The sequence below is a fragment of the Microcaecilia unicolor genome, chromosome 13 (assembly GCF_901765095.1).
Source record: "Microcaecilia unicolor chromosome 13, aMicUni1.1, whole genome shotgun sequence".
Lineage (NCBI taxonomy): Eukaryota > Metazoa > Chordata > Amphibia > Gymnophiona > Siphonopidae > Microcaecilia > Microcaecilia unicolor.
This window is the reverse complement of record NC_044043.1, coordinates 11,409,683-11,432,311: the sequence shown is the minus strand read 5'-3', so window position 1 is coordinate 11,432,311 and position 22,629 is coordinate 11,409,683. Positions and strand designations below refer to the sequence as shown.

Below are 22,629 nucleotides of genomic sequence, written 5' to 3'. Positions count from 1 at the left end.
AGTTAAAGTCATGTACCAATGGTACCTCACGCCTACCCCCCTTAAACATATTTATCCTGATACTCCTGCTTTATGTTGGTGGGGATGCGGGGAAGTTGGCACTATGGGACATAAAGTCAGCCTCCATTGAGGAGATATGCAAGGCTGCAACATGGTCATCTGTCCACACATTCACATCTCACTACTGTCTTCAGCAGGATACCCGACGCGACAGTCGGTTTGGGCAGTTGGTGCTGCAGAATCTGTTCGGGGTTTAGAATCCAACTCCACCCTCCTAGGCCCATTTCTGTTCTGTTCCAGGCTGCACTCTCACTTAATTGTGTTTCTTTTCAGGTCAATCTCAGTTATGTCCTTGCCGTTGTGAGGCCCAATTGACCAATATTCATCGTTTTGAGTGAGCCTGGGGGCTAGGGATACCCCATACGTGATAATGTTCAGCCTGCTTGTCCTCTGAGAAAATGAAGATACATACCTGTAGTGACATATTTGCGCACCATTTTTAAACTCTTTTCACCTGTCAACTTATTATCTATTTTCTCTGTTTCACTGATTCTACCTATTCAATTCTATTCTAGTCTAACTATAACTGTATCACCTCTGATTTGGCAATAGCCTATCAGTGCATTGTAAGCCACTTTGAGCCTGCAAAACTGTGGGAAAAACGTGGGGTACAAATAAATAAATAAAAATTTGGTGGGCGTGTCAAAGCCTGAGCATTTTGCTGGCGGTTCAGCATAGACTTCAGCTGTGGCTGGATCGCCTAATTCAATGGTCCGGTGTTCTTTTTGTCTCCTGAGAAGACTCCTGAATTTAAGCAGCCTCTTGTTCTTCTGGTGTGTTGTGCTATGTGTGCTGCCCAGGTCACCCTGGCTGCTCACTGGAAGCAGCGGACTGTACCATCCTTGGTATATTTGTGACATGGAGCGTCTATTAGCTGCTCGTCGCTGTGCTCTCCATAAGTGAGAGGCCATTTGGGAACCTTTTTTGAGACACAGTTCAGCTTAATTGGTGGCTCTGTTGTTATGTGTGTGTTCCTATTTACCTGGACTCTCTGATGCTGGGGTTGGGGATTCCTTTTAAGTTAAAACTAAAAAAATGTTTTGAAGTTATTTTTCATGCTCATTGCTGTCTTGGGCAGTGGTGGTTCCTTTATTTTCACTATCCTATGGCCGTCTTGTTGCACTGTTGTATATTTTCCATTCTGCTGGTTTTTATTGGCTGTTTTGTACTTAGTCCTGCCTTTTTGGTTTTTAATAAAGACTTCTAAAATTTTTAAAAAGCTCCCATAGAAAAAGTAGGTACAAGTGGGTGCAGGTACATTTTGCTTTGATATTTTAAAATTATATGCATATGTTTGCTTTAAAAACTGGTGCAAAGACTTGCAGGTCCATGGGAATATATATATAACCCCTCTCCCCCCAATGCCTAGAAAGCTAGTTTTGAAAATGTATTACAAAGTACTCAGACATAAAAGCACCCGTAAATCTTGCATTTTCTTTATCTTGGGTCAACTGTCCATAGGAAAATATTTCCAGACAATATTCAGTGAGGTGAGCCTTTATATGAAAGGCTGATCCACAGCGGTAGTACCGTGAGAGCATCTCTAGAGGTAGGGGCAGCCAGTTTGCACACCAGTCCAGTGGGGGGGGGGGGGGGGGGGGGCTTGAGCTTTATTTATTTTTAGCACTTTATACAGAAAGTGATCCCTGGGGTGACTGTGGTTTACAATTTCAATACAGGTACTTTGCACTAGGAAGAGGGAAGGTCAAGAAGGGATCCAAGATGTGGACTGCTCTTGGGGTGGGATTCTGGAGGATTCCGTGCTGTTTTCTTGTTGGTGGGGGTTCCAGAAGGGGTCTATATTCTTATTGTGGGGAGGGGGTATTCCAGAAGAGGCCTGTGCTCAGGCTGAGGAGGTTTGAGAGGAGACCTATGTTTTTATTGGGGAGGTACAGGAGGGGGCCTATGCACTTATTAGGAGGTTGGGGGGGCTAGGCTTTGGTTGGAGGGAGGTCAGAGATGGGTACATTCTTGCTCAAGGGGAAGGGAAAGTAGAACAGAGCAATATTCTGGCTGCTGAGCCCTGTTCACTGGGAGCGCAGTGGTTTGTGTGCATTTGACTGTGGACCTGATTTTCCATCCGTTTTTGATTGCTCGGCAGGCTAGTGCAGATCAGGAGCAGCGGTCTTCTTGGACTTTGCAATGGACTGACTTAGGTTAGCATGGGAGTCCCTGCAATTTTGTTTTTATTTTTGTGCCTGCGGTGGGGATCCTCTGGTCCCCCTCACGGTTACTATGCAGCTGTGGGGTAGTTTTGATGGTCCAAGTTTCTGCCTTTGATGCACTATGTATGTGGGAACCCACACACCTTCTACAGAGAAAGTCAAAAAAACAAACAAAGCAAAGGTGGTACTATGCCAACTGACTAAGGCAAACCACGAATAAAAATGTCCAAAAATTTATTCACCAGTGATAAACCTGTCCCGAAGACCCTACACGCGCCATGTTTCGGTTGAAGAGCCTTCCACAGGGGTCAAGGTACAAACAGAAGCAATTCTAAAGACTATCATTAGGATTTCTATTCACCCAGTGCCATCTTCTACCCAATCACAGCGAAGGAAGCATTGAGTCGAGCCGCAAGCACGCTCCGACTCCAACTGTATGTGGGGGCCTGGTGGTCTGCTGGTGTGTTGGACTTGCCTCATTTCTTGTATTAATTAGAGGGGGGAAATGTGCCTTGGACTGCTTCTGCAGGTTTCTAGGGTATCTGACCCCGTGATGTTTCTTGGGGAGTGTGTAGGATAGGGAAATTGCTGAGGTTCCTGGGGAGTTTGGGGGATGGGGGAGGTGTTTGACTGCAGTGAGGTTAGGAGTTTGGGGTTTAGGGGGAGGTCTGAGAGTGGTATGTTTGTGGGAATATGGCTGTGTGGATTACATAATGTGAAGGGGTCTTGGTCTATCCTATCTGGGTTTTGATTGTACCATCTATCTGAGTGCACTTCGGAGTATGTGGAAGTCTAGTGGACTTGTATAGCTTTATCGTGTGCTTTTAAGTGTGTCATGTTGGATTGTAATGATCAATTTGAAAATCATAACACTCAGTATATATGGAATTCATTCAGGTCAAATGGACGAAAATTCTGTCCTGGCTGAAGAAAGAGAGAGTTGATGTCACCTATATTCAGGAGTCTCATCTACAGAGCATGAAAAACTGAAATGGGGTTGGATGGGGGAATTGGGGTATTCTGCTTTAATGGGAGGCAAAGAGGTGTAGCCGTTCTGTTCCATAAACAGCTTCCTTTTGATCTCCATAAAATTATGCAGGATAAAGAAGGGCGCTCTGGGGACACCAGCTTCTTTTTTGTAATGTGTATGGTCTCGTTTCTCCTCTCCAGGGTGGATGGAGGCCTGGAGTATGCCATTATCATTTATGAATCTGTTGCATATGCCTTCTGGCTCAGGAGCATGGTGCGCATCAAAGTTGCAATTTGTTAAGTCATTTCCGACACTGTGGTGGTGTTGGAGTTGACAGCAGCAGCGTAGCACAGATGCATCCCCTTTCTTGTGCTTAGTGGGCAACCTGGATTTCCCAGCAGGTATGGGCCCCTCTTTGTTTTACCAGTGAGCTGGGGTGGGCTGTAGATGCCTTGGACACTTGATCGCTCCAGGGGATGGCCTCTTTGTTTCTTTTGCTCAGGCTAAAGAGAAGTGGGGATTTCCTAACACTTACGTTACCCTACCTCCAGGCACGACATTATTGGTCTGCAGTGCGGAGCCGATATAGCAGTGCCTGGAATTACGGCGTTTTGGACTCTTTTCTCCTTCGGCTACCAGTGCCCATTAATCGCTTATCCACCTGGTACAAGTTTTTAAAGATGACTCTTCTTTTGGGGGACATTGATGGGATTATGCAACGGTGGAATGTGGACCTGGGTGCAGCTTACACTCAACCTCAATTTTATGCTATCTTCTCCATTATCTTCTCTACTATCTCTTAGTAGGAGGAAGATCTTTGGGGAGTCATATACGGAAAGGTTTCAAGCAGTTATGTACAAGGGGTGCTTCTGTATTGAGGGGGCAGCTTCAGTGGGAGGTGGAACCACAGGTCTTCTAAGGCCCCTTTAAGTGCTGTCCAGGAAGCATGTACCTGAGATACCACAAGTACATTAAGGTGTGATAGAAGCTTCAACTTCAGAAGTTGGAGAACAACGCCAGTGCAGGGCAGACTCCTACAGTCTGTGCCCTGATCATGGCTAGATAGATTTGGATGGGCTGGAGTGGAGCTTTTCAGGGGTTTTAATGGCAACTTCCTTAGTTTTAGAGCAAGGACAGTGCTGGGAAGACTTCTACAGTCTATGCCCTGAAAATGGCAGTGCCAAATCAAGATCGGGTGTGCATATGGAGTATTGCATTATACCTTATGTAATGGAGTTGTCTTGTTGGAGAAACGGGATGGACCATAAAGGTCTTTATCTGCCGTCATCTACTATGTTACTTTGCTACTATGTTAGAAGGCCACCTTTTACCACATCTAAACAACTTCCTCCCTTAGGGGTCCTTTTACTAAAGCTTAGTTCGCACTAACGAAATTAGCGTACTCTAAATGCTGCATATCTTTTATTTTATAACTTTAAGCCATGCAGCACAGAGTGCACGGTAATGCCCGTTAATGCACACTAAGGCTTAGTAGAAAGGCTCCTTAGATTCATAAACAACACAGAATACACATGTTTTAAATAAAAGAATGCATTAGGCTTGCAGAAGAAAATCGTCATTAACCCATATTAGTCTTTCTGTGGGGCCTGAAAAATCCTCACGCTTAGGCTAACACTTTTCACTAGCCTTCCTTTCTTCTATTTAATGCTTGTGATACATTGTAGATACCTTTCAGCTTCTCCCCAAACATAGTGAGGAAGACAGTGAAATTTATGGGTCCTGGGGCCTCCTTTACCATGTCTTCCACCTCTTCACTCTTCACATTGATGCGGCCTGCAACAAAACAGAAGCAGGCATCAACAGGGGAAATTTTAACCAGGGAAACAATGGGAAAATGGTGAGATTTATGACCAAGAAGGAAAATCCTGTCTAAAGTTAAGACCTAATTCAAGGTTGCTTTTTTTCCCTATAGACCTGCTAGGGGGAAAGCCTCAGTGACAGGCCCTTGGAAAGACTATCCAATATAATAATTTGCACCTCCGTCTGGCTGCCTGGGTTCATAACATCTTTAAGAGGCTGATGCCAGCCAGCCTCCAGGGTTAAAGGAAAGGGGAGGGAAAGTAGGTTTCGGTTTCTGAAGTTGAACAAGCAAAGGGGAGGAGGGGAAGATACCAGGTTTAACAGAGCTGTTCCGATAATAGAGATACTGAGAGCAAAGCTTTGATGGTGTCAGCATGGTCTGTTCCTGCTGTCAGCTACTGTATGAGGCACACACACTCTCTCTCTCTCACACACAAACACACACATACACACACTCTCTCTCTCTCTCTCTCACAAACTCTCTCTCATTCACTATCACACATTCTCTCTCACACATACACTTGCACACAGTCTCTCACACACACAGTCTCTCTCTCTCTCTCACACAGACTCTCTCACACATACACACTCGCAGTCTCTCTCTCACACACACACTCTCTCTCTCCGTCTCACACACTCTCTCTCCTAATGGTTCCCTTAAAAACATAATCGCCATTACATGATAACCTTGCTAGCGCCCGTTTCATTTGTTTGAGAAACGGGTCTTTTTTACTAGTTTTAGATAATTAACAGAACAGGTGAAAATGTTTGGATATCAGAGGTGGGAGGGGAGAAGTGAAGGAGACAGATGGGATTCTGAAGGGGCAGGGAAGGAGAGAAATGTTGAAGAGAGGAGGGGAACAGAGAGATGCTGGAGACTATGGGGTGTTGAGGGGGAGGGAAGGAGAAAGATGCTGGAGACCATGAGAGGTTGAGATGGAGGGAAGGGGAGAGATGTTGGAGACCTTTGGGGGTTGAAAGGGTGGGAAGGCGCGAGATGCTGGAGACCATGAGGGGCTGAGAGTGAGGGAAGGAGAGAGATGCTGGATACTATGGAATGGGTGGGATGCTGGACACCATAGTTTTGTTGTAACAAGAACATTTTCACCTGTTCTGTTAATTATCTAACAGAACAGGTGAAAATGTTCTTGTTACAACAAAACTATGGTTGAAGATCATTAGCATTACAGCAGTAGATGAAATACAAATAAGAGGGTCCATTTACTATGCTGTGGTAAAAAGTGACCTTAGCGTGCTCTTAGGTGGCTACGGCCATTTTAACACAGCAAGCAAATGGACAACTTTCTATTTTTTTTAATTAATGGCCATGTGCAAATTTTGCCATTAGCGCGTGGCCATTAAAAAATATTAGCATGTGAGCACTTACTGCCACCTATTTTGTAGGCAGTAAGAGTTCATGCTCTAATCCTGCACTAATCAGCACGTGGTAATGTCGATACGCTAACTGATTAGCACAGAAATTCCCACTCTCCACCCTCAGACATGCCCCCTCTATGCTGAAATATAAAATATTTTTAATGTGTGATTTGCACACATAGATCCAAAAATTACCACAAGATACCTGAGCGCAGGGACAGAGGAATGCTTTTTTTGTTTTGGGGTGTCCAAGCTCCGTCCCCCAACCCTTCCATACCATCCTGGTCCCTTCCTATGGCATATGACATATCTCTCCTTCCCCATGGTGTCAAGCATTTCTTTCCTTCCTACTCCATTCCCCCCCCCCCCCCCCATGTTATTCAGCATCTCTCTCCTTCCCTCCCTGTCAACCCCTCATGATATGCAGCACCTCTCCCCTTCTCCTTCAGAATCTCTCCTTCCCTTCTACTCCCCCTCTCTGTGATGTCCAGCATCCCACCCATTCCATAGTATCCAGCATCTCTCTCCTTCCCTCACTCTCAGCCCCTCATGGTCTCCAGCATCTCGCGCCTTCCCACCCTTTCAACCCCCAAAGGTCTCCAACATCTCTCCCCTTCCCTCCATCTCAACCTCTCATGGTCTCCAGCATCTTTCTCCTTCCCTCCCCCTCAACACCCCATAGTCTCCAGCATCTCTCTGTTCCCCTCCTCTCTTCAACATTTCTCTCCTTCCCTGCCCCTTCAGAATCCCATCTGTCTCCTTCACTTCTCCCCTCCCACCTCTGATATCCAAATTCTAACCCTCACCAATGGTCTCCAGCATCTTTCTCTTCTCCTTCCCCCCTTGTGTCCAGCATTCCACCACTCTCCATGGTCTTCAGCAACTCTCTACTTCCCTCCCTCTCAACCCCCCCAGGTCTCCAGCATCTCTCCCCTACCCTCTCCTCTCCTCCCCCTCCACTCTTTAGCATCTGTATCATTTTCTGTTCCCCCCCCCCCCCCCGGCCTCAGGTGTCCATTATTCAACCCCCCTGTGATGTTAAATATTCCACCACCCCCCCCCCCATGGTCTCCAGCATCTCTCTCCTTCCCTCCCTCTCAACCCCCCATGGTCTTCAGCATCTCTCCCTTCCACTCCTCTCCCCTCCCTCTCCTTTCTTCAGCATCTCTCTCCTTCCCTTAAGTATCTCTCTTCTTCTTTTCTTCCCCTATACCTGTGGTGTCCATCATTCAAACCTTCCCCTCTCCCCTCCCATCTTCAGCATTTCTCTTCTTCCCTCCTGTGTCTATAAGGTATTTATTCTCTTACCACACTCCCCTGAGGTGGCAACTCTATAAGATATGTTGGAGGTATTGCACGGCTGGCCCGATGCAGGGCCTTCAGATGCTCAAGGCCTGCTGGCTCCCGCCCCCTCCCAATTTCCTGTTCTAGAGGGGATGGATGCCAGCCTGCTGATGCAAGGTAGGAGAAAAAAGGCCTCATGGGGAGAGAGGAAAGGTAGCAAAATTTGGGGGGTGCTTCCTGTTCCAGGGCCTATGCCTGAGCGCTTATCACGCATGCTAGGGCTTACCACAGCTTAGGAAAAGGACCCCCTAGTTAAGGGTTGGGATATGCAGCTGCCAACCAACTACCTGTTAATCAGGTTTGAAGACTGCCTTCCTCCAAATGAGCAATGACTTAGCAGTAGACTATATCACTTTCTTGAGATGAGGCGACCAGAATTGAACACAATACTCAAGGTGCGGTCGCACCATGGAGCGATACAATGGCATTATAATATCCTCACACCTGTTTTCCATACCTTTCCTAATAATATCCAACATTCTATTCGCTTTCCTAGCCACAGCAGCACACTGAGCAGAAGGTTTCAGTGTATTATCAACGACGACACCCAGATCCCTTTCTTGGTCCGTAACTCCTAACGTGGAACCTTGCATGACTTAGCTATAATTCAGGTTCTTTTTTTCCACATGCATCACCTTGCACTTGCTCACATTAAACGTCATCTGCCATTTAGCCACCCAGTCTCCCAGTCTCGCAAGGTCCTTCTGTAATTTTTCACAATCCTCTCGCGAGTTAACGACTTTGAATAAATTTGTGTCATCAGCAAATTTAATTACCTCTCTGGTTACTGCCATCTCTAGAACATGTATATCAGTGCATTTTTATATGTCAACTATGTCAACCCCCCTCCCCACTATAACAGAAAATTACAAAAGATAATCAACCATGGGTATTTCTTCTCCATGGTCAATCAATGTGACTGTTCTGTCCTCCCACCCCTCCCACTCCAACCCACCCCACATGTTAAGAGCATAAGAACATAAGACCCATACTGGGTCAGACCAATGGTCCATCTAGCCCAGTATCCCATTTCCAACAGTGGGACGACAGGTCACAAGTACCTGGCAGAAACCCAATTAGTAGCAACATTCCATGCTACCAATCCCAGAGCAAGCAGTGGCTTCCCCAATGTCCATGTCACATCCTTCGCTCCCTCAGGCTGCTCCTCTGCGGGAAGCAAGGGCCGGGAGGAGAGTTCTGCAACCAGAGAGGACTTACCCGACGGTTCCCCGGATGGCCAGCTATCTCGAGTACAGTCAGGGCTGAGCCGGTATTCCTTGCGGCGATGGCCGGCCATTTTAGAACCGTGGCCAAAAGCCAGGACCCGTCCCGGCAATAGCCGCCCTGTCTGCGGCCGGGTCCGTAGGCCGGCGATCACGGCTTCCAGGCTCTCAGTCGCCGGCTATGGAGTCCGCGCTTGCACTAGCAGGGAAGATGGCGCTGAGACACGATGGCCAGCGTCTTCTCCATTGTCGGGCACGGGAACCCGAAGCTCCACCTGAGAGGCTGGACGGAACCAATCAGAGGGATCTATTCAGTAGCCGGTTTCCGATTGGCCGGCCATGTCGGCTGGGGCTGGGCGGCTGAGTGCTGACAGTATTTAAGGAGCGGGGCTGAAACAGAACATTGCTTCAGGTTCTGTTTCCCGAGGCCAGTCTTCTTGTGCTCCTGTTTCTTGTGCGTTCTTGTTTTCCTGGTTTGACCTTTGGACTGTTACTGGACTACCCTGATTGCTGCCTGCCCTGACTTGTTGCCTGTTTTTGGACGACTCTGTTAGCTGCCTACCTAGACCTGCTGCCTGTTCTTGGACTTCTCTGACTTTCCTCCTGCTCCCTCTGCTCCCAGTTCCAGTGCTGGGTCAGCCCGTCAACCCCGCGGTTCCGGAAGTCCCGTTGGCCGCCTGCAGCTGGGGGCTCAACCCTCGGTGAACGGCGGTCGCCGTGGGTGAAGACTTGGGGTTGCACAGCTGTCCTCTGAGGTCCTTCAGGGCCTTACGGGACCTAAGGGCTCACTTTCTTTCCAAGACAAGACAGTCCATTTCAATAACAGACTATGGACTCTTCCTCCAGGAACTTGCCCAAATGTTTTTTAAACCCAGATACACTAATCGCTGTTACCACATCCTCTGGAAACGAGATCCAGAGCGTAACTATTCATTGAGTGAAAAATATTTCCTCCTATTTGTTTAAAAAGTATTTCCATGTAACTTCATTGAGTGTGTTCCCTAGTCTTTGTACTTCTTGAAAGAGTAAAGAATCAATTCACTTCTACTCGTTCTAAATTTTGTTGAGTGCCTTTTATCTGCAAACCTTGATGCATCAAATTGCCAAGAGAGCGTGTCCTTCAGTTTGAAACTAACCATGGATTTTGCACCTGCTTTTTGTGTGGGTAGAATTTAAATGGAAAATAACTCAAGATACGGTCTATGTGGTTTACCTTCAGATTCCACCCAAAAGACATCCCAGAGGACACTTCCCCAAGTGCATCTAAAAATATGCACGTTCTTTTAGAAAGATTGAAGCAGGGAATTTTTCCTAAAGTCAATTTACATGTGTAAGTGGCTTTGGGCTCAGCTTTGGAAAGGCGAGTACTTCATTGTAAACTCCTAATCCAAAATCATGTGAGTTATCAACAAGACAAGTTTCTTGCTCCCTGGTTTTCATTGTGAAAAGTGTCATAGCTGAAAGGTATGAGTCAGAAAGGCAGCCTTCTGCTCCTTTTAAGTATGTTTGGTAGACTTTCTGTGGCTCTCTTTACCTAATAAGGGCCCGATGCACAAGGCTTACCAAGCTTTAAACGTTTGCTTTAGATCGGTTGTGGCTGGTCTAAAGCAAACGTTATTTAGCAAGTAATGCACAAAGGGTTTTTCGTAGCTGTCAGCAGCTACCGAAAACCCTATGCAAATGCATTGCAAGGAGCTCATTAGTATTAAAATGAGCTTTCCAAGCAATACACAGACCTGAGCGCCTACCTTTACCATGCAAAATTTTACAGTATTTATTTATTTTACATTTGTACCCTGCGCTTTCCCACTCATGGCAGGCTCAATGCGGCTTACATGGGGCAATGGAGGGTTAAGTGACTTGCCCAGAGTCACAAGGAGCTGCCTGTGCCTGAAGTGGGAATCGAACTCAGTTCCTCAGTTCCCCAGGACCAAAGTCCACCACCCTAACCACTAGGCCACTCCTCCACTCCATAGGTATGGATCTGTGGTTATGGGGAGCAACCTGTCCATGGTAGGCACTCAGGACCCACACCGACTTGACCTGACCCCTCCACACTGACCCAACCCCCCTAGACACGCACCCAAAGCAACAAATCCTTGGTGGTTTGGTGGACCCCAAACTCCCCGTACATCCCTTCCAGCCCCCCACGCAAAAAATCCTTGATGGTCCTGTGTACCCTGACTTCCCCGCATCCCCTCCCAACCCTCCCACCAAAGCAAAAATCTCCCTGGTGGTCTGATGATCCCCTCCCCTCCCCCATACCTTAAAACGATGGAGACAGGAGTGTCACGATTGTGGTCGTGACCCCTCTCAGACTCGCCTTATTTCCAGCGGTCAGCTTCTGAGCTTCCTGAGTTAGTTCTGTCTCTGTCTCTGTATGCTGGCTGCTTCCAGCATGGCTCTGATTACTCCACTATACTGCACCTGTGTGTGTTAAGCCTCTCTGTGCTTCAGTATGCTTTCTGCCTGTGTCTTGGTTTGTGTTCCTCTTGCCCTCTGATGGCCAGAACCAGTGGCTGCCATAGACTTTCCAGACTTTCTTTCTGATTCGGTCCAGTCCAGATATTCCAGCCCTCCAGACTTGGTTTGAAGTTTGGCAGCTAGCCTCACCCTTAGCTGCCTCATGATTCCTGCAGTGAGTTTCAGCTGCTAATGGGTTTATTACCACCTGGAACCTTCTGAGTTTGCCTTTGCATCATCTAAGGTCCCTGGTTTGTTGGTGCTTTGTTGCACTTCTGCTTAGTCTGGTTTCTTGCTTTGTTCCTTGTCTGTTTCTAGTTATCTGTGTGTAGTTTAGCTTAGGTTTATTTGCTTACTTCCCTAGTCTTGTTTCTGGTCTGTATTCCTTGTTTAGTTTCTGTTTGTCTGTGTCTCTTGCTTAGTGGCTGCAGTCCTGTCTCTTGTCTTTCAGTATTTGTACCCTGTTTTAGTGGCTGCTCTGCAGCATTCAGTCCTGTCTCTTGTCTGTCAGTATTTGTACCCTGTTTTAGTGGCTGCTCTGCAGCAGTGGCGTACCAAGGGGGGCCGGGGGGGGGCGGTCCGCCCCGGGTGTCCGTGGGTGGGGGGGGTGCTCCGCTGACACTGGCGGCACTGCAGTCAGCAGTGCTCATCTCCTGCAAAGCAAGCGGCGTGGCAGGCAGCCTGCCCAGCTTGTAAACGAACGAAGTAAATCTTCTCGTCGTCGACTCGTCGGGCCTTCCCTCACTGGGTCCCGCCCTCCACGAGGGCAGGACCCAGTGAGGGAAGGCCCGACGAGTCGACAACGAGGAGATTTACTTCGTTCGTTTACAAGCAGGGCACTGGGCACAGATGTGAGGCGTGGCCGCGGGACAACTGTGAGGGAAGGGCCTGAAGGTGATGGCAAGAAGAGAACGGTGTGGGGGGACCTTCTGGGAAGCGCCATCGTCGTCGGGGCTCTGAGGCAGCTGCTAGGCGCTCCCCTCGGTTTCAGATGGGAGGGGGGGTTTCAGATGGGAGAGGGAAGGAGTTTCAGAAGGGAGAGGAAGGAAAGGAGTTTCAGATGGGAGAGGGGGGGTTTCAGATGGGAGAGGGGGGGGGGTTCAGATGGGAGAGGGAAGAAGTTTCAGATGGGAGAGGGAGGAAAGGAGTTTCAGATGGGAGAGGGGGGTTCAGTGGAGCTGAAACTGGAGGCTGAAAAGGGGGGCAGGTGGGAGATGTGGGCTGGGGCTAGAACGGGGCAGGTGGGATAAGGGGGCTGGAACTGGGGGCTGAAAAAAGGGGCAGAGAGAGAGAGGGGACAGATCCTGGATGGATGGATGGATGTGGGGGGGAGGGAGGGAGGGCAGACCCTGGATGGCTATATGGATGGATGTATGGATGGGGGGGAGGGAGGGAGGGAGGGCAGACCCTGGATGGATGGATGGATGGATGGATGGATGGATGGATGGATGGGGGGGAAAGGGAGGGCAAATGGTGGATTGAAGCGGGGGAGAGGGAAGACAGACGATGGATGGATTGGGGAGGGAGAGGGAGGGCAAATGGTGGATTGAAGGGGCAGAGAGAATGGGCAGATAGTGGATGGAAGGGATAGAAAGGGCAGACGGTGAATGGAAGGGGGAGAGAGGGAAGATGGTAGATTGAAGGGGCAGAGAGAAAGGGCAGACAGTGGATGGAAGGGATAGAAAGGGCAGACATGAATGGAAGGGGGGGAGAGAGAGGTTAGACAGGGGCAGATGGTGGATGGAAGGGGCAGAGATAGAGGGCAGATGTGCATGGAAGGGGCAGGGAGACAGGGCAGACATTGGATGGAGGGGACAGCAGAGAGGGCAGACACTGGATGGCAGAGAAAGAACGAAGACAGATGCTGGATGGAAGGAAGACAGTGAAAAGAAGATGAGGAAAGCAGAAACCAGAGACAACAAACTGTAAATAAAATATATATTTTTGTTTTTTTTTGCTTTAGGATAAAGTAGTATTGTAGCTGTGTTAATAAATGTTTATAATAGAACATGTAAATAAGGTAATCTTTTTATTGGACTAATTTTAATAAATTTTGACTAACTTTCGGAGAGCAAAACCCCCTTCCTCAGGTCAGGATAGGACACTGGAACAGCACTATACTGTATTGACCTGAGGAAGAAGGTTTTGGCCTCTGACAGCTAAATGTATTAGTCCAATAAAATGGTATTTTATTTTCTATATTTGTTTTATTTCTATTTGTTAATTTGTAAAGTGGTGATTGGTATTTGTTAGTTTTTTTTCAAATTTACATCTGCTGTCTTTATATTTTGCACAGTACTAGGGGACATTTTCTGTTTCTGTGGTGTTGCATTGCATGCAGAGTCTGGCATCTTGGGGGTTCAGTTTAATTTTTGTCTAAATAGAAAGTTTATGATTACTTATTCTCTAGTGGATTAGGTTGTATTTGTGTTTGTGAAAAAGACATGGCTTTCAGTTGGCATTGACTGTGCAGGATCGAGGATCTATACTATTCTGTCAGGTTTCGTTTTACAATAGGTGAATTGATGTTCTGGTGCTCACTGTAGTGTTTAAGATACTTTCCTTTTCCTTGTGTGACTCATAGAAATGACTGCTTATGGTATGGTAGAATTGCTCTATAGGTCCTGAGTGTTTTGTATTCTCGGTGTATGCCTAGTACTGGATTTTGGAGGGGGGTGTTAAAAAATGACCGGCCTCGGGTGTAAACTACCCTAGGTACACCACTGCTCTGCAGCTTTCAGTCCTGTCTCTTGTCAGTCAGTATTTGTACCCTGTTTTAGTGGCTGCTCTGCAGCTTTTCAGTCTTGTCTCTTGTCTGTCAGTATTTGTACCCTGTTTCAGTGGCTGCCTGGCAGCTTTCAGTTCCTGTCCTTTAGCTTGTCCATTTCCTGCTTTGTGTAGTATTGTCTGTCTGTGAGTCCTAGCCCAGTTTCCTGCCTTGCTGCCCATGTATATTCCTTTCCCCTCTGACCCTCAGTCCCTGCCTAGTTGGTATCCAGTGCCGGCCGCCTGCACCCAGGGGCTCAACTCCTGGGGAAGGGCGGTCAAGCGCAGGTGAAGTCTGGCTGTTTCTGTCAGAGTTCTGCCTTGTCTCTGGTGTGGGGTGGTTTTGCCTGCCACTGCTGCTCCACGGCAGTGGCCCAAGGGCTCACGAACCTAGTTTCTGCCTTGAAAGCCTGACAAGGAGGGCAAGAACAACACCTCCTCCCTCCTTCCTCTGGACCCACCCTGTGCGATATGGCAGCGACAGCCCCTCACCAGTGCATTCTGGGATGTATGGGCAGGATTAAGTACCATATAAGTCACGTATGTGAATGTTTCCTTGTCTGTGCTCACTTCGCCCTCTGGTGGCCAGAACCGGTGGCTGCTATGGACTGTCACCCGTTCCAGACTTCAGCCAAGTCTGGTCCGGATCTTCCGGGCTGCCAGACTTGTTTCTCTTGTTTGTGCCTGAACAGCACCCATAGCTGTCTTGTGATTCCTGCAGCTGAACTTCAGCAGCTGAGGGGCTTTATTAATCACCTGGAAACTTCTGTGTTTGCCTTTGCATCATCTAAGGTCCCTGGTTTGTTGGTGCTTTGTTGCACTTCTGCCTAGTCTTGTTTTTGTTTGAGTTTCTTGTCCGGTTCTAGTTAGTCTGTGCGTAGTTTAGCTTAGGTTTATTGCTTATTTCTTAGTCTTGTTTCTGGTTTGTATTCCTGGTCTTGTTTCTGTTTGTCTGTGTCTCTTGCTTAGTGGCTGCTCTGCAGCTTTCAGTTCCTGTCCTTTAGCTTGTCCATTTCTTGCTTTGTGTAGTATTGTCTGTCTGTGAGTCCTAGCCCAGTTCCCTGTTGCTGCCCATGTATATTCCTTTCCCCTCTGACCCTCAGTCTCTGTTCAGCCTAGTTGGTATCCAATTCCTGCCCTGTCCGGTAAGTCCTGCCGGCCGCCTGCACCCAGGGGCTCAACTCCTGAGGAACGGCAGTCAAGTGCAGGTGAAGTCTAGCTATTCCTGTCAGAGTTCTGCCGTGTCTCTGGTGTGGGGTGGTTTCCCTGCCACTGCTGCTCCACGGCAGTGGCCCAAGGGCTCACAAATCTAGTTTCTGCCTTGAAAACCTGGCAATATAATGTTTTCTTCCTTATATAGTGCTTATCTTCTGCCTGCACCGATATACTCATATCACCCCTCTCCTCAAGTCACTGCACTGGCTTCCGATTAGGTACCGCATACAGTTCAAGCTTCTCCTACTAACCTACAAATGCACTCGATCTGCAGCCCCTCCCTACCTCTTTACCCTCATCTCCCCCTACGTTCCTACCCGTAACCTCCGCTCTCAAGACAAATCCCTCCTTTCAGTACCCTTCTCCACCACCGCCAACTCCAGGCTCCGCCCTTTCTGCCTCACCTCACCCCATGCTTGGAATAAACTTCCTGAGCCCATTTGCCAGGCCCCCTCCCTGCCCATCTTCAAATCCTTGCTCAAAGCCCACCTCTTCAATGTCGCCTTCAGCACCTAACCACCATACCTCTATTCAGGAAATCTAGACTGCCCCAACTTGACATTTCGTCCTTTAGATTGTAAGCTCCTTTGAGCAGGGACTGTCCTTCTTTGTTAAACTGTACAGCGCTGCATAACCCTAGTAGCGCTCTAGAAATGTTAAGTAGTAGTAGTAGTTAACTCCACCCAGTGCATCCCAGAATGCACTGTGCGGGGGTTGGGAACTGCCATTTTGAGAAGGCAGGCCCAGAGGGATGAGATGTTGCTCCGGCCCTCCTGCTGCCATCATTTTAAGGTATAGAGGAGGAGATGGGGTCACTAGACCACTAGGGAGATTTTTGCTTAGGGGGGATGAGAGGGGTGGGGTCCACTGGACCACTGGGGATTTTTGCATGGGGGGCCAGGAGGAAGTTTGGTATCAGGTTCCGCTGGACCATGACAGAAAGATTTTGGGGATCAGGGTCGGGGGACTGTGTACTGTCAAAGGTATTTGACAATAGTGACAAATGTATTTGACAGCTCAAGTCGCAAACAGTGACCGATCCACAAAGGGGGTTCTGTGCATCTCATCTGCATGCGATCTCCTTTGTGCATCAGTCGCTGTTTGCGACTCGGTAAGTTTTCCCAAGGCACCCGTATTTAATAGGTGCCTTTGTGCATCGGCCCCTAAGTCTCCTCTGCCTTAGACAGCTTTCATTTTCCTGAAGTCCTTCCTTACATGCACAAGAAATCTTACCCAGAGCTGCAAAGGTGTCTCTCAAATCTCCTTTGTCGATGAAGCCATCTCTGTTTTGGTCCATGATGGTAAAAGCCTAATGACAGAAGTGATAATCCATATTATTTTATTTCATTTGATATACTGCTAGTTGCCATATGGCAGCTAAGCGGTTAACAATAAAAGCTCTAGAGGAACACAGATAAGGGAGAGGGAATGGGAAATAGCTTTTTACTTAAACTTTTCCTTCCTAATTTTTAAAAAACTTGAAAAGCAGAATATGAAGGTGGTTGGGAGGCGTGGCTAGTGCTGGACAGACTTCTACGGTCTGTGCCCTGAAAATGATAGGTACAAATCAAGGTCAGGTAAGAGTAGCCTAGTGGAGGAGTAGCCTAGTGGTTAGTGCAGTGGACTTTGATCCTGGGGAACTGAGTTCAATTCCCACTGCAGCTCCTTGTGACTCTGGGCAAGTCACTTAACCCTCCATTGCCCCTGGTACAAAATAAGCACCTGAATGTATGTAAACCGCTTTGAATGTAGTTGCAAAAACCTCAGAAAGGCGGTATGTTAAGTCCCAGTTCCCTTTCCCTATTTGAGATTCTACATGGAATGTTGAAACTATTTGTAGATTCTAGATGGAATGTTGCTACTATTGAGATTCTGTTGCTACTATTTGAGATTCTACATGGAATGTTGCTATAATCCAGGGGGTTATCAACTTGACTGGCTAGGAGTGCCGGGTCCTCAGGTTTTCAGGATTCCCACAATAAATATGCACGAGAAAAATTTCTATGCACTCCCTCCGTTGTAGGCAAATCTATCTCATGCATATTCATAAAGAAATCGAGGCAACTTGAGTGGCTGGGTATGCCCCGAGGATTGACTGGGTTGAGAACCCCTAAAATAATCAACATAATTATCATAGGCACTTTTTCCTATGGGGGGGGGGAGGATGGCAGCTTCCCCAGGCCCAGCTTAGATAGGGCCCATATGTAAAGGTGACACTGCGAGCAAGACCTACTCTGGTCCTGCCTTCTCTCCTTTCCCCTCCCCTGGTAGATTGGCTTCCTTGCCCCACCCCACCCAACCACCACTTCCCACTGAAAAAAAATAAGTATTAAAAGTGTGGAGCCCCTATCCAGGCCACACTGCTGAGGACTCTGCCAGTCTAGCCCACTGAAACAGGAAGTTACAACAGAAGGGGTGGGACTAGAGACCCCTCTGTAGCACAACCTACACCTTTCATTGCTGATTTTTTTCCACAAGAGAAGGTGGAGATAGCAAGTGGGTAAGAAACTTGTGCTACTGGATGGGGGTAGGGAACAGGTTGTGTGACACTGGAACAGGAGTGCCCTTATATAAAAGTCTGCCCAGGGCCCCATGAGCAGTCAAAAGGGTCCTGATTACTGTTACTACAGGTCCGTATAGTCTAACCCATTAAGTTATGTGGGTTATTGAAGTGCTAGAACCCATTACTGTTAGAACAGTCACTTAGTCACACAAAGAAAAACAGCAAAGTTTAGTCCAGGTCAGGCCTATATCATCCAAACATATAGCTTCAGCAGTTTCAGCTTAACAGAAATGTTAGGTCACTGGGCTTTATTAGAGAAAACCAGAAAAGTCCTCAGGATACGCTTAGCTTAAAGAAATACACATGCCTGGTAAGGTCTCGGAGACAAAGCAATGAGTAATTTGTATGTAGCAATAAAGTAAGGGTACGGGAAACCCACCTCTTTAAACTCCTGAATCTGGCTTTGATCAAACATGGAAAATACGTTGGAGCTGGCTCCTTCAACCTTCTTTTTTAATTTCTTTGGAGCCTAGAAAACAAATGGCAGACACATCTTTCATGCAGGTCCAAAAAAACATTTACTCAGGCCCATTTTGGAGAATGTGGCTCAGGAGATGGTGCAGCAGTTTTCAAACAGGAATATTTCCTTAGGAAATCCATAAACATTAGAACGGGAAAAAAGGATAATTCATATTTCATCTTTTGTAAATCCATCTAGACCAGGGGTTCTCTCACCCCAGTCTTCTGGACAGCCATAATGAATTTGCATGAGATAAATTTGCATACAGTACCTCCTGAAAACCTGACTGGTTGGGCGTGTCCCAAGGACTGGGTTGAGAACCCCTGGTCTAGACTATGTACATAAGTACGTAAGTATTGCCATACTGGGAAAGACCAAAGGTCCATCAAGCCCAGCATCCTGTTTCCAACAGTGGCCAATCCAGGTCACAAATACCTGGCAAGATCCCAAAGAAGTACAAAACATTTTATACTGCTTACCCCAGAAATAGTGGATTTTCCCCAAGTCCATTTAATAATGGTCTATGGACTTTTCCTTTAGGAAGCCGTCCAAACCTTTTTTAAACTCCACTAAGCTAACCGCCTTTACCACATTCTCTGGCAACGAATTCCAGAGTTTAATTACACATTGAGTGAAGAAAAATTTTCTCCAATTTATTTTAAATTTATTACATTGTAGCTTCATCGCATGCCCCTAGTCCTAGTATTTTTGGAAAGCGTGAACAGACGCTTCACATCTACCCGTTCAACTCAATTAAAATGTCCCAGTTGTGGTGCTTTATGGAAAATGAAGACCCCCCCCCCCTTTACTGAAAATAAAATAAATATGTGAATATTACTATTTCCACAGGGAACAATGGAGGAGTAAGTCAGTGGACTAAGAACCAGGGAAACAACCATTCATAGCATTCAAATCCTGTTTTCTCCCACAGATGCTGCTTGTGACTTTAGGTAAGTCATTTCACTCCCCATTGCCTCCGGGCAGCTTTGGAAAAGGCAAGTAATTAACTTTCATATCCAAAAAGATGTTTCCACTGAATCAGATATTTTTGTTTCTAACCATGTCTGCAGCCACCAAAATAAAAGCCCTGATTTTCCAGGTCATAATGGACGAGCTAATGTGTGCATTTTGTGTGTCAGTGCCTGGGTATGTATTTGTGTTGGCTCTTTTCACTAGAGAAGGAGGAAAGAGGGGAGGTGAAATTTGAAAAGAGCAATCCTGTATCCACCATGTTTCAATGTATCAATGTTTTCTATGCTTTAGGTTCTGGAACTGCTTAACCCACAGAAATGCATTGGGCCATTTTTAGAGGAAACATTTCTGTGGGACCCTTTGTCCAATCTGATCCATTCTCCAACTCTGTTTCTTTTCACCATTTTTGCCCCCTGTTAAGGGGTCCTTTTGCTAAGGTGCACTGAAAAATGGCCTGCGGTAGTGTAGGTGCAGGTTTTGGCCACGCGCAGATCCATTTTTCAGCGCATCTGCAAAAAAAATGCCTTTCTTTAAATTTTTGCCAAAAATGGACGTGCGGCAAAATAAAAATTGCCGTGCGTCCATTTTGGGTTTGAGACCTTACCGCCAGCCATCATTGACTTAGCGGTAAGGTCTCTCGCGTTAACCGTGCGGTAATCACTACGCGCGTCAAGTGTCAGTTACCGCTCGATTTTTGTCACACGCCAGAAAATGAAATATATTTTCGGGTGCACGTAAAAAATGAAATTATCGCACAGGCCACATGGTAGCCAGGCGGTAACTCTGAATTGGCATGTCTTGGGCGCGCGTAGGTGCCTACGTGGATTAGTAAAAGGACCCCTAAGTTTTTAAAGAGTCATTTTGCCCAAGGCAGACAGGCACTTTTTCAATTTCATATGCATAATTTGTTCCTAAAAGTCAGTTGGATTGGAAAGAATAAAAATCCAATCTACATGTGTTATTTTCTAACCCTGCCCTAACTACACACCCCAGGAACGCCTCTCCCCAGTCCTTCTAAAAGTATTATTAGGCATTATTAGGAAAGGAAAGGAATGGAAAACAAAACTGAGAATGTTATAATGCCTTTGTATCGCTCCATGGTGCAACCGTACCTCGAATATTGTATGCAATTTTGGCTATTCCATCTCAAAAAAGATACAGCAGAATTAGAAATGATACAAAAAAAGAGTGACAAAAATGATAAAGGGGATGAGAGACTATTCTATGATGAAAGGCTAAAGAGGTTAGGGCTCTTCAACTTGGAGAAGAGACAGCTGAGGGGAGATATAATAGAGGTCTATGAAATACTGAGTGGAGTGGACCAGGTAGATGTGAATCGCTTGCTGACTCTTTCCAAAAATGATAGGACTAGGGGGCACGCAGTGAAACTACTAAGTAGTAAATGTAAAACAAATTGGGGAAAATATTTCTTTACTCAACATGTAGTTAAACTCTGGAATTCTTTGCCAGAGAATGTGTAAAAGCCGTTACCTCAGCGGAGTTTAAAAATAAGTTCCTAAAAGAAAAGTCCATATGCCATTATTAAGATGGACTTGGGAAAATCCATTTATTGTTTTCTACGATAAGCAGCATAAAATCTGTTTTACATTCCTGGATTTTTGCCAGGTACTTGTGACCTGGATTTTGGCCACCTTTGGAAACAGGATATGGGGCTTGATGGACCTTCAGTCTGTCCCAGTATGGCAATGCTTCTGTTCTTATAGTATGAATGATGTGGAGCCATGTATTTTTACCTGTACTGAGGGAAGGCAATTCTAATTTAAAAGCAGATTTCACAGAGGGAAATTTTATAAAAGGGTGTGAAAGCACAAAAGGCACATAGGTGCATATGTTAACATCTATTTTATAAATGAAACCTATACACCCTACTAAATGTGCCTGCCCTAAATTACAGCAAAAGTTACATCCGCTGCAAGGCAGACATAACTTCATGTGTATATAGTCCAGTAAGAATCAGTGCATATGTGTGGATTATCTAATATAATAATTCGCACCTCCAACGTTCTGAAGCTGACTCTGTGGCAGCATGGCAGTGAAGCTGCGTAGTGTTCGTAGGGTTCGTAATCGCACTCCCGATCACTGCCCTGCCCTCAAGGGAACTCTGTATAGTTGCCAGGGAAAGAAACGCGACGTCAGAAGGAGAACAGGCCAACCATAAGCAATCGCAATCGCTCTCAGTTTCCACAAACAGGAAATGAGGGCGGGACCAGAGGAACAGCTGAAACCACAGCCTGTCTGAAGCGGCGTCTGTGCTTGCTGCACTTCAGTGTTGGCGGACGAGCAGGAGATAAAACTTTTTAAACAGCACACATCCTCCTTGCACTTGCAGGCCACAGACACAGAGGGAGGGAGGCGCTGGGTGGCGGAAATCGGAGGAGGGGGGGCATGGATAGAGGGGGGGGGGTCCTGAGACGGGAGGGGGAGGGTCCTGAGACGAGAGAGAGGGGGGAGGGAGGTCCTGACAAGACAGAGAGGTGGGGGGTCCTGAGGAGGGAGAGGGGGAGAGGAGGGAGGGGGAGGAGGAAGGGAGGAGGGGGTCAGAGGAGGAGGGGAAGAGGGGGGTCGGGAGGAGGGGTGGAGAGGGAGGAGGGGGGAGGAGGAGGGGGAGGGAGAGGAGGGAGGGAGAAGAGGGGGGTGGAGGGAGGAGGGGGTTGTTTGAAACGGGCCTCTTTTACTAATATAAAATGTTTGTGTAAATGCTGTTCCTGTCCTCATTCAGCTTATTCTCTGCCCCCAGGATCTCCAATGTCTACATTGCACAAAAGTAGATGCTATGCTTTCAGAGCACCTAGTTTTATGCAGGTCCAACAATTTCAGAAGAACCTAAGTGAGGGTGTAAAACCTTTCTACATGCTCAAGTCACTTAAAGACAGCTGCACGGGATTGGAGATCGGGGGAATCCATGGGATTCCCAAAGAAGTGGGAGAAGTTGCTGTGGGATTCCCGTGGGGATAGAAGAAGTTGCTGCAGGATTTCTGCAGGATTTCAGAGAGGCAGCCAGAATATCAGACTGATGCTTGGAATGCTCATTGGTTGAATAGTGAATACTGCCCAATAAAGATGTTGGAGGCTATTGGGGGTCGAGAGGAAATGGAGAGCTGCAAGTGAATAAGTAAAAGTGTTGACTCCTGCAGGTATTTCTTTTCATTTATTTATTGCATTTGTATCCCACATTTTCCCACCTATTTGCAGGCTCAATGTGGCTTACA

At 47.0% G+C, this 22,629-nt stretch overlaps 1 protein-coding gene across 1 annotated transcript in view; it reads right to left on the bottom strand.

Annotated features, from left to right (window-relative positions):
* Positions 1-22,629, bottom strand: part of MYL10 (myosin light chain 10) — a 67,390-nt gene that overhangs the window by 28,516 nt on the left and 16,245 nt on the right. The window contains exons 2-4 of the mRNA XM_030186107.1: positions 18,347-18,436; positions 16,638-16,713; positions 4,885-4,989 (exon numbers count right to left, since the gene is read on the bottom strand). Of these exons, the coding sequence (XP_030041967.1) occupies positions 4,885-4,989; positions 16,638-16,713; positions 18,347-18,436 (271 nt within the window). The remainder of the gene's footprint in view (positions 1-4,884; positions 4,990-16,637; positions 16,714-18,346; positions 18,437-22,629) is intronic.